Genomic DNA, 12,113 nt, shown 5'->3' with positions numbered 1-12,113 from the left:
TGGTGGTTTTAATTTGCCTTTTCCTCCCCATCAGTGGTGTTGAGTATCTTTTCCTGTGCTTATTAGTGACTTGTTTATCTGTTTTTGTAAATATCTATTCAGATATTTTGCTCATTGCAAAACTGGGATTTTTATTTTTATTTTTTATTTTTTTTCTTGAGACAGTTTCACTCGGTTGCTCAGGCTGGAGTGCAGTAGTGTGATCTTGGCTCACTGCAGCCTCTGCCTCCTGGGTTGAAGCAATTCTCGTTCCTCAGCCTCCCGAATAGCCGGGATTACATGCGTGTGCCACCATACCCAGCTAATTATTTGTATTTTTAGTAGAGACAGGGTTTCACCATGTTGGCCAGGCTGGTCTCAAACGTCTGACCTCAAGTGATCTGCCCAACTTGGCCTCTCAGAGTGCTGGGATTCCAGGCTTGAGCCACCGTCCCAGCCTGTTTGCTAGTGTTTAAGGAAAGATATATGAATGGGTGTATATCTGCTTTAAGCACACATACTGCATTATTAACTATAGCAGGGCCGAGAGTACAAGGAGGGGGGAAAGGAGAGGTACCTAGGCATTAAGAATTTGTGGGCCAGGCGTGTGGCTCACACCTGTAATCCCAGCAATTTGGGAAGCTGAGGTGGGCAGATCACTTGAGGTCAGGGGTAGGAGACCAGCCTGGCCAACATGGTAAAACCCCGTCTCTACTAAAAATACAAAAATTAGCTGGGTGTAATGTTGCTTAACTGTAATCCCAGCTATTTGGGAGGCTTAGGTATAAGAATCGCTTCAATTCGGGAGGCAGAGATTGCAGTGAGCTGAGATCTGTGCCCCTGCACTCCAGCCTGGGTGACAGAATGAGACTCTGCCTGAAAAAAAAAAAAGAATTTGTGTAAAGATTATAAACTCAAATATATCGAAAGGCCCAGCCTATCAAATTATATAGGATGAGGTCAGGTGGAAGAATAAAAACATTAGCACGAGCCAAGAAGGCTGCGAGTCAGGTGATGTGCTGTGGATTGTGGGGAACAGGGACCTCCTGCCTGGCCTGGAAAGGTTGCTGTTGGCAGCTCCAGTGCTCCATTGGTTATAGTTATCAGATCTTCTGAGTTTTCAAGGCATACCAGAAATCTAGGTATATTGTATGTGTTTGTGTGTGTCAAATCTTCCTGTCAACAAATTTACAATGTCTAAAAATATCATAAGCTTCAAAGAAAATGTTACTTTTGGACCATCTTGTCCTCTGGTTTAGTGCAGAGTTAGACCTGGGGCTAGATGCTTATTCTATTAGCTAAGTAATGTAAGTGATGACTCCTGAACCTTGGTTTACTCATTCATTAAATGGACACATTTTATTCCTGCTTCCTAATATGGGTTCTTGAGGGGCTGAGAAGAAAGTGTGTGTGTGTGTGCTTGTGTGTGTTTGTGTGTGTGTGTCTGTGTGTGTGTTTATAGAGATGGGGGTGTCTCACTATGTTGCCCTGGCTGGTCTTGAACTCTTGGGCTCAAGGGGTCATCCCACCTCGGCCTCCCAAAGTGTTGGGATTATAGGCGTGAGTCACCATGCCCAGCCCAAGAAGAAAATATGTTTTGCAGCACCAGCCACACCAGAGCTACTCAAGAAAATGTCTTCTTTCTCTTATACCCTTCTTGGATTGGCATCTGGGACAATGGGTAGAATAAGGACTTTTTTCATTAATTAGAGCCTTTAGAATGTCAAAGCATTTTAAGAATATTAATCCATGATCTCTAGGGAAACCCACATAAATTGCTCAGTTGCAGAGAAGATGACAGCGAGGCGCCAAAGAGTCGTCTACATTGATGGGGAGAATCACACACATAATGTGAATCGCTGTTAGAAGCCAGGAACCTCTGGTGTTAGCCTTTAAAAGCTTAATCTTGGGGAAAAGCAAGTTAAACACATCGTTAGTGGAAGTCAAGTCCCCAGGCCCGGTGTTACAGTATTTCCATTAGAATTAATCCTGTTTTCTTATTCCCTTAGGAAATCACAAATTGACGCAAATAGCGAAAGTAGTCATCAAAATCTGTGAACATGAGGTATGTGTTTCTACTGTCCTGTTTTAGATGCACCCAGAGGCGGGGGATGGGGTAGCTGAAGTTTCCATTTGCAGAAAATCCTATTAGGTAGCAGAGGTGATTTCAGAATTTGTTGAAGCAGCACACCTAGTCTTTGAGAAAGGAAAAGCAACAAAGAGGGGCCCCAGTGTATTATAAAACACCCTTACCGTAACAGTGATCTAAGGGAGATGGAAAGGATTTCTTGTTTTTTACCCTTGAGTCACCAGGAAGCACGGGGCCTCCTGTCTTTTCCTGGTTACTTAGATAGAATTAATTATTTCTGACCTTGGCTTCACCGTCTGGTATTAGATAGAATTCATCATTTCTGACCTTGGCCTCACAGACCAGTCCCTTTTGTGTCAGGTCCCTTTTGGTTCCCTTGTAGAAGAGGATTTGATATTTGGGGGAATGGCCTTGACTGCTTCTGGGAGGGTAGCCCAGGTATCCAGGAGAATCTGTTTTCTTGCAAATGCCCATAGTTGTGATGGTGTGGATGGAATGGGCCTCTTAGGCATGTGAGCCGTGAGGCTCTAGTGGTTGTGGGACAGACTGGCAGCCAAAGTGGTATGAGGGAGGCTTTCTTTATTAGATCCCATTGTGAGAATAGAAAACTGAGATGTAATGGCCTTCAGCCTGTCAGTGTGCTCTCATTCATTCATAAAGAGGAACTGTTCAGAAGCATTGGGACCCATCCACGTATGTCTTTATAGATATATAGATACAGAGCTATCTGTCTGTCTATCTGGATAGATAGATACAGATCTGTAGATAGATAGATAGATCTAGTTAGATAGATATATAGATGCCTGGCTGGGTGTGGTGGCTCACATATGTAATCCCAGCACTTTGGGAACCTGAGGCAGGCAGATCACTTGAGTCCAGGAGTTCCAGACAAGCCTGGCCAACATGGCAAAACCCCGTCTCCACTAAAAATACAAAAATTAGCTGGGTGTGGTGGAACATGCCTGTAATCCCAGATAAACCAGGAGGCTAAGGCAGAAGAATTGCTTGAAACCTGGAAGGCAGAGGTTACAGTGAGCCAAGACGGCACCATTACACTCCAGACTGGGTAACAGAGTGAGAATATTTTCAAGAAAAAAAATGATAATCTGTCTATTAAATTTATATCTATACATAGATATAGTTATCTATGTATTTTTTGAGGCAGGGTCTCAATCTGTCATCTGGGCTGGAGTATAGTGGTGTGATTGTGGCTCACTGTAGCCCCTCCTCCCAGTCTCAGGTGTTCTTCCCACCTCAGCCTTCTGGGTAGCTGGGATTAAAGGCATGCACCATCACACCCAGCTAATTAGCCTGGCTAATTTTTTTTTTTTTTTTTTTAAGAAATGGGATTTTCCCATGTTGCCCAGGCTGGTTGCAAACTCCAACCAGCTCAAGTGATCCTTCTGCCTTGGCCTCCCAAGGTGCTGGGATTATAGGCCTTAGCCACCATGCCTGGCTTATGTCTATATATTTATAGATAGAGAGTTTTATAACCTGGCTTTTCACTTAGTTTATTTTATGTATTTTCTCTGTTTCCTAGGTAATTAAACTTGTAGAAGAACAGAATTTTTCTTTCTTTTCGTTTTTTTAGAACAGAATTTTTCATGGCTGTTTAGTATTATATACAACTTGTGGACATTCATTTTACTCCTTGTCATTAAGGGTAGTACCCAGTTGTATCAGTATTTTAAGTAACAAAGTGATGAATATCATTGCACATTTGATGATTTCCTTAGTTTAATTTTTAGAAGGAAAATTACTGTGAGGCTGTGAACATGTCAGATGTTCCATTTACAATGAGGTGATGTCCTTTCCAATATCGGGAGTTGTAATTACAGAACCCTATGTCCCCCGCCCCCCACAACAATGAGATTTGTAAAAAACGGTAGGCATCTTACTGTGATTTTACTTTGCATTTCCTTGACGACAAGTCCTGATGGGCTGTTTTGGATATGTTCCCTTGGAATAGCCCAGAAGTAGACCAGGCCAGAAGCAGGAAATACACTCTACCATCCATGCATTTGTTCGCGCATTTATTCACTTATTTATTCGCTGACCTGTGAAGTCTGTTGGTCTTTTAATTATTGAACAGCTGTTATATATGTAGCACCTTGCATGATGATAGGTGTTAAAGAGAAGAATAAGACTGATAGTGGTAGAAAGGAATAGCAAATTACAGTGCAGGGGACCTGCAGGGCTTTGGAGCCCGACTGCCTGGGTTCAAATCCAGACCATGCCACTTTGCTGCTGTAGGACCTTGGGCAGGTTACTCAACTTTTTGGGGCCTCACTTTCTTTATCTTAATGGGGTGTAAGGAATAAGTAAGTTAATACCTACAGAATTCTTAGAATGATACCAGCACACTCTAAGCCTTCAATAAATGTTTATGGGCGCTATTGATTACTCTGTCACTTGAAGCACTTTATATTTATCTCATTTAATGTCTCATAACAGTCCTTTGTGGTGGGTGCTGCTTTCCTTTCTTTTCAATAGATGAGCAAGTGGGGACTCCAAGAAGAGAGGCAGCTTACCCTAAAGTCACAGAGCTAATAAATGGTGGAGTCTGAATTGAGATCCTAGAAAGGAGCTTCTGGGGTCTTTGGCTGTAAGCTGCAATGTTACTCTAGGGGAGTATACTTTCTTTTTTTTTTTTTTTAAGATGGGATTTCACCATGTTGGCCAGGATGCTCTCAATCTCCTGACTTCGTGATCCGCCCGCCTTGGCCTCCCAAACTGCTGGGATTACAGGCATGAGCCACGACGCCTGGCCGAGTGTACTTTCTTATGCGAGAAAAGGACAATAAAAAAGTTAACTGAATTTTCAGATTGTTGTCAGTGGAGATGAAATAGGGCAACATGGTATTCATTAGCTACTCTGGATGTAGAATTGAGCTTGGCAAGCAGAGCAGGCCAGAGTGGCTGGAAGGGGTTGGGAACAGAGCTGCTGCAGGGTGAGCCCAGACAGGCAGGCTGAGGCCAGATCACATGTGGCGTTCAAGGGACCTGTCAGGTCATTAGACTTCATTGTTAGTTTCTCAGCTTGGTACTGCTGACACTTAGGGCTGGAGAATTCTTTGTTGCAGGGACTGTCGTGTACCTTTTAGATTCCAGTAGTCCCCATACCTCCTTTGGCCCATTTGTGACAATCAAAAGTGTCTCCAGGCCAGGTGCGGTGGCTCATGCCTATAATCCCAGTACTTTGGGAGGCTGAGGTGGGTCGATCACCTGAGGTCAGGAGTTCGAGACCAGCCTGGCCAACATGGTGAAACCCCGTCTCTACTAAAATTACAAAAATTAGCTGGGCATGTTGGTGGGTGTCTGTAATCCCAGCTACTCTGGAGGCTGAGGCAGGAGAATCACTTGAACCCAGGAGGTGGAGGTTGCAGTGAGCTGAGATCGTACCATTGCATTCCAGCCTGGGCAACAGAGTGAGAATCCATCTCAAAAAAAAGAAAAAAAAAAGTCTCCAGACATTGCCACGTGATCTCCGGGGATAGAGGGAAGGGTTAAAGTGCTCTGACAGAGAACTACTGCGTATAATTGGAAGTCACTAGGGGCTTTTAAGCAGGAGAAGGACAAGATTAGATTTATGTCTATAATAGGTGGCTCTGGGTTGGCATGGATCAGATTTATGTGTATAATATGTACCTCTGGGTTGGGTGTGGTGGCTCATACCTGTAATCCCAGCAGTTTGGGAGGCTGAGGCGGGTGGATCACTTGAGGCCAGAAGTTTCAGACCAGCTTGACCAACATGGTAAAACCCTGTCTCCAAGTACAAAAATTAGCTGGGTGTGGTGGTACATGCCTGTAATCTTAGCTACTTGGGAGGCTGAGGCATGAGAATCCCTTGAACCTGGGAATTGAAAGTTGCAATGAGCTGAGATAGGGCCACTGCGCTCCAGCCTGGGCAATAGTAAGACTCTGGAGGAAAAAAAAAAAGGTAGCTGTGGCTGCTTCACAGGTAATGTCCGTAATGGAGGTAAGAGCGAAAGTGGGTGACATGGGGAGCTAGCTGTTGCATTGGTCCAGAGAGAAAGGATGGTGGCTTGGACTGGGTGGAAGCATTGGGAGTGATGCATAGTGGTTGGATTTACCTCCAAGGTATTCCCTCTGTGGGAATTTAAAAAATCTTAACCTTCAAAATCATCAAGCACTGATTGAGGTCCACAAGATATCCACCCCTGGGGTGACACATTCTAATGCATTTTTGCTTTACAGATGAATGAAATTGAAGTATGTCCAGAATGTTATCTAGCTGCTTGCCAAAAACGAGATAACTGGTTTTGTGAGCCTTGTGTAAGTTGGATTTACTTTGCTTATTTCATTTACTGAACTCTGTGCCATGGATGACTACCCCAAGACAGCTTTTTCCAGGTGGCTTATTAGATGAAACTTTGGATGGAGTTTCAAGATAAATTTTTGCTGATAAAGTTATGGCAGAGAAAAAGTAATCCAGGTAGGATAAACCTCTTAGGCTGAAAGTTCATGCACCAGAGATAGCATCATGGTTTCCTGGGTTGATTAGCCTGGGCAGACTGCAAGATGCAGCGTAAAAGGGAGCTCATCAGAGATGGGGGATGCAGCAAAGCTGTATAGATCCTAAGATGAGCTTAAATCAGTGTGTGATTTACAAATCATGTTGGTTCTATTTTAAGAGGTTTGGAAAACACTTCCCTGGATTAACTCCATAGTCCCTCTAAAACATACTTCTTGGGGGAAGTAAAGTCACCCTAGTTTCCCCATGGATATGCCTTTTCCAAGCTGGGATTCTGCAGAGAGAAGTACATTGTTGGGGTGCACTGGTGTGTGTGTTGGGGGTGGTAGGTTGGAGTGGGTTCAGGGGCAAGATGAGGCAAGGAAAGTTGAGAAAACATACTTTACATCTCTTTGTGCCTTTGGAGATTAACACTGGAATAGCGAAGGCTCTGCATAGCTTTCAATAAAGATTAAAGGTAGCAAAATATTGCCTCTTATTAGATGCAAGGCATGATGCACATTTAATCCAAAGGTAACAGAAGGTATTGGAGTCATTATCTCTGTGCATGTCGCATAGAAAGGTGAAATCTCTTGCTCAAGGCTGCCCAAGTAATAATGGAACAGCCAGGATCCAACCCTGATTTTGTCATTATTCTTTTTGTTTTTTTTTGAGACAGAGTCTTGATCTGTCGCCCAGGCTGGAGTGCAGTGGCATGATCTCAGCTCACTGTAACTTCCGCCTCCCAGGTTCAAGTGATTCTTCTGTCTCAGCCTCTCAAATAGTTGGGACTACAGGCACACACCACCATGCCTGGCTAATGTTCCTATTTTTGCCATGTTCGGCCAAGCTGGTCTCGAACTCCTGACCTCAGGTGGTCCACCTGCCTCGGCCTCCCAAAGTGCTGGGATTACAGGTGTGAGCCACCTTGCCCAGCCTTCTTTCAGCTTTTGATTTCACCATTTAACTTTGTTTGCAGTTTTGTCCAGGTGTGTTGGCTTTTAGAGAATACACACCTTTTAGAGAATACCACATGGGCCGACCCTGCTGGAAACTTCTCTTTCCACTAACGGCCTATGTCCCACAGTCCTGCTTCATCCTCACCTACCAAGCTTAGTGGGTATCTTGCTACCAAATGTGTACAAACTCTGGATCTCGTTTTTCTTTTCCTAGAGCAATCCACATCCTTTGGTCTGGGCCAAACTGAAGGGGTTTCCATTCTGGCCTGCAAAAGCTCTGAGGGATAAAGACGGGCAGGTCGATGCCCGATTCTTTGGACAACATGACAGGTGGGAGTTAATAACAGGCTTGGAACATGTAGCTTTCACTGAACTTTGATACTGTTATTAGATGAGAAAAGAAGTAGAGGCTGTAGCTGTTATTTTCATGATTGTCATGATAACCAGCCATTGATCTTGTTGTTGAAATGAGTTTTCCTGAGGTACGTTAAGCTTGATAATTGCGTCGGCTACTGTTTTCTCAGGTGTGCTAGAAAATAATCTTACTTTACTGGGTCTGTTGATGAAACCAGCATTGGAATGGGTTCTGTGACTATTTGAAATGCTGCTGTTCTGTTTTTTTTTGTTTTGGTTTTTGGGAGGAGGTTTCTGAAGTAAATTAAGCCTCCATGCAAATTGCTTTCCAAATCATTCTTCCAAAGATAAGAAGTAGTTTTCCAGATTGCCAGTAAATGAATGTCTTATCATCATGCTGAGTAGTTCTCTCCTATTCCCTTTTCTCTGAAGCTGCAATGGGAAATTATAAGGGGTTGCTGTTTTGACAGGTGTGAGCCCTCCTTCCCAGCCTTCCTGCCCTCCCCTTTCCCTCCACACACGCAGAGTGAATTATTCCAGCTAATAGCAGTTCCCTGTAGAGTGGAGCTCACTGCGTGCTTGAGAACAACAGATGGGCACAGATGAGCAGCAGGTAATATCTTAGTCCTCTTTTAGCAAGTTAGGATTAAGTAAGGCAAGGACCCTTTTGAAGCCCTACTGATCAGTTTGAGAAAGCGTGTTAGTGTCTAGGGGAGCCTCCTTAAAGTACATACACTAAAAATGATGTACACACACAGAGGGTCCAGAAGCTGAAATTTGTTTCCCCTGTTAAATTCTGCAAGTCATCTTACAGACCTAAAGAGTGAATTCCCAAGTCATTTGCAAACCCGTTTACTGGGAATTCCAACAGTCTACTGTGAGAAGACAAAACAGAAATTATTGACATGGTGCTGGATTTGGTAGGAAGTATCACACCTTGACTTTAAGTCCTTTATTCCTTCATTCAGAGAAATACATATTTGGTGCCTGCTGCATGCCAGGCTGTGTAGTGGAGGCTGGTGATTCAGATGTTCCTGCCCATGTGAAGGCTGACATCCTAGCAGGGAAGAAGGATGGGACATAGGTGAACTAATAGGCAAGATAATCTCAGATCAGGAGGTAATGGTGGGAACCTGGTGTGAAGATCTGGGTCAAGGGACCAGGAAGAGCAGAGGCTCGGGAGGGGAAGGACTGAGGCTGAGAGGGTTCAGGAAATGCTGGGAGGACAGTGTGGTTTGAACAGGGTCAGGGGAGGAGAGGATGCCAGGAGCTGGGGTCAGGGGAGGAGAGGATGCCAGGAGCTGGAGTCAGAGGAGTAGGCAGAAGTTTGTATTTTATTCATCAGAGCATGGCAAATGTGAACCATCTTGATGATTTGGGATTCTTATCTATAGATTATACAGTAATATAGTAAGAGTAGATATACTCAGGGCACAGGCAGGGTATAGACAACAGTACCTACCACCTTGCACCCAGTATTCCCAGACCCTTAGGGTTGATGGCTCTAGTCTCTCAGCTGTGACTGCTCTGCAGGGACCTCCATCTCTCACTTGCCAGACAGCCACTGAAGGCAGCTTACAGGGCGTGAAGAGCAGCATGTGAGTTGGCCAGCTCTGTGTCAGAAGCTGTTTCCCAAAAACTTGTGTGTTTAGGTCTTGGTTCTGGATCAGAGCTGTCATGGAAGCTGGCCCCCTTCTGTTTGTGCAAAAGAAAGCAGCATGGGTCTGATGATCACGAGTTTCCTACCCCCTCTTAGCACCTGCTGTGTCTGCTCTGAGGGAGTGCGCACCATGCTGTTGGGCTTGTTTTGGTGAGGGGATCCTCTGGAGGGAGTTGTTCAGGACCTTCCATGGTGATGGAGAAACAACTTTGGAGATCTCAGGATGTAGGCTTTGGGCAGGGAAGTTCTGACAGTCATTCTTTTTTGCTTTGTCACCCAGGCTGGTGTGCAGTGGCAAGATCTCGGCTCAGTGCAACCTCCCCGCTCCTGGGTTCAAGCCATTCTCCTGCCCAAGTAGCTGGGACTGTAGGCAGTGCCACTATGCCCAGCTAATTTTTTGTATTTTTAGTAGAGATGGGGTTTCACTCTGTTTCCCAGGCTGGTCTTGAACTCCTGGACTCAAGCGATCCATCAGTCTTGGCCTCCCAGAGTGCTGGAATTACAGGTGTAAGCCACTGCACCTGGCCTGGTTTCATTTTATAGAGGCACAGGTATACACAGTTATGCAAAAATACAGGAAATATTTTATTAAATGCCTGCAGAGTTAAAAAAAAAAAAAAAAGTGGACACCAACCAATTGGTGTTTCAAGTGCTTTTTTGTAGAAGCTGCTTTTATGCCCATTTTATCAATAAGAAAACTTAAGATTAGAGCAGTATTGTGCCCACGGTCACACAACATAGCTAGGGAGAAGCCACCATGGTGTTGGAACTAAGATAGTGCGAAGCTAGATATTGTCCCTGCCCAGAGACTCTATTTTGTTAAGCAAATCTAATTTCCCTTGAAATATTTCCTGGGCTTGTTTTAATTAATTAATTAATTAATTAATTTAAGATGAGATCTTACTTTGTCACCCAGGCTGGAGGGCAGTGGCTTGTTCAAGCAGTTTTCCCACTTTACCCTCCTGAGTAGCTGCAATTACAGGGGCGCACCACCACACCTGGCTAATTTTTGCATTTTTGGTAGAGGCAGGGTTTCACCCTGTTGGCCAGCCTGGTCTTGACCTCCTGACCTCAGGTGATCCGCCCACCTCAGCCTCCCAAAGTGTTAGGATTATAGGCGTAAGCCACATGCCAGCCCAGAGCTTGTTTTATTTATTTATTATTATTATATTTTATTTATTTATTTTTCACCATTTCACCTTTCAATGTTACCCAATATTATATTTAATTTTGAGACAGTCTTGCTCTGTCACCTGGGCTGGAGCACAGTGGTGCAATCTTGGCTCACTACAACCTCTGTCTCTGGGATTCAATTGATTCTCCTGCCTCAGCCTCTCGACTAGCTGGGATTATAGGCGTCTGCCACCACACCGGCTAATTTTTTTGTATTTTTAGTATTTTAGAGACGGGGTTTTGCCATATTGGTCAGGCTGGCCTCAAATGCCTGAACTTGTGATCTGCCTGCCTTTGCCTCCCAAAGTGCTAGGATTACAGGTGTGAGCCACTGCACCTGGCAGTGGGCTTATGTTGAAGAAAAGAAACACTTTCCCCTCCCTGCCAAGGAATTTCATGGAAAATACATGGGAGTAGGGAACAGTGAAGGCCGTGGATACCGGACAAAAGTGCATGGGTGAAGTGGGAGTGGGGCATGTGGCTGACGAGGTTATGAGACCAGCACCAACTGGTGATAAGCTTCTGGTGGCCCTGCCTCTTGATTCTCCAGATAGGGACTCACTCTCCTTTTTCCTGGTGACAAAGCTGAGGCTGGCCCAGGGAGGGAGAGTCATTTGTCCTGGGACAGCCCTGGAGACCCTGATGCCGTCTCAGATCTGTCATGTCTAGTAGCCCCGATCTGTGCCTGCTGGCTTTGAACACAGAATTTCACCGTGAGGCAAACGCTTACCTTGGGGGCATCTGCTTCTGTTCTGCTCTGCCCCTCTTGCTGAGATCTCAGTAAGTTCTTCAGGTCTCAGCAGAAAGACGGCAGTCAGAATGAATGAGAAACTGGTGACTTCCAGCACTCGGATAGAGCAGAGCAGATCGATATTTTGGGGCGTTTAGTTTTAGTTTGTGTTGCGATCTGGTATCGCCAAGACTTGCAAACAATCCGCCTGAATTCTGAATTCTGGCCCAGGAATATGCTTTATTTCTCCTGGGTTGTTTTCTCTTAGATGCCAACTGTTGAAATGGGGGTGAAATGTAACATAAGAAGTCTGTTTTTTCTTCTTCTCTTTAAAATGTTGGAAGATGTGGCAGTGTTGGGTCCAGATTTCTATGATTGCTTTGGATAGCAACTGAGTAGATACTCCTTTCTCCCTTTCTCCCAGACACGAGTTTTCTACTTCCGTGAAGTCTCCTTTGTTCCCACTGCTTTCTACCAGGCTTGAGTTAGTGGTCTGTGAAATCCAAAAGGGCACCTTGGAGGTTGGGCGTGGTAGCTCACGCCTATAATCCCAGATCTTGGGGAGACCAGGGTGGGAGGATCGCTCGAGTCCAGGAGTTCAAGGCTATCCTGGGTAATGTAGTGAGACCCCATCTCTACAAAAATTAAAAAATTATCTGGGTGTTGTGCGTGCCTGTAGTCCCAGCTACTCGGGA

The 12,113-nt window shown here is 44.8% G+C and overlaps 1 protein-coding gene across 50 annotated transcripts in view; it reads left to right on the top strand.

The window, feature by feature from the left end:
* The window catches only part of ZMYND8 (zinc finger MYND-type containing 8), a 138,161-nt gene that overhangs the window by 62,542 nt on the left and 63,506 nt on the right, over nucleotides 1-12,113 (top strand). For all 50 annotated transcript variants that reach the window (XM_078371859.1, XM_078371855.1, XM_078371851.1 and 47 more), the window contains 3 exons: nucleotides 1,989-2,044; nucleotides 6,287-6,364; nucleotides 7,716-7,831. In XM_078371859.1, the coding sequence (XP_078227985.1) occupies nucleotides 1,989-2,044; nucleotides 6,287-6,364; nucleotides 7,716-7,831 (250 nt within the window). The remainder of the gene's footprint in view (nucleotides 1-1,988; nucleotides 2,045-6,286; nucleotides 6,365-7,715; nucleotides 7,832-12,113) is intronic.

Source organism: Callithrix jacchus, chromosome 5, assembly GCF_049354715.1.
Source record: "Callithrix jacchus isolate 240 chromosome 5, calJac240_pri, whole genome shotgun sequence".
Taxonomy (NCBI): Eukaryota; Metazoa; Chordata; class Mammalia; order Primates; family Cebidae; genus Callithrix; species Callithrix jacchus.
The sequence above is the reverse complement of the archived record's forward strand: the minus strand, read 5'-3'. Positions and strand labels throughout refer to the sequence as shown.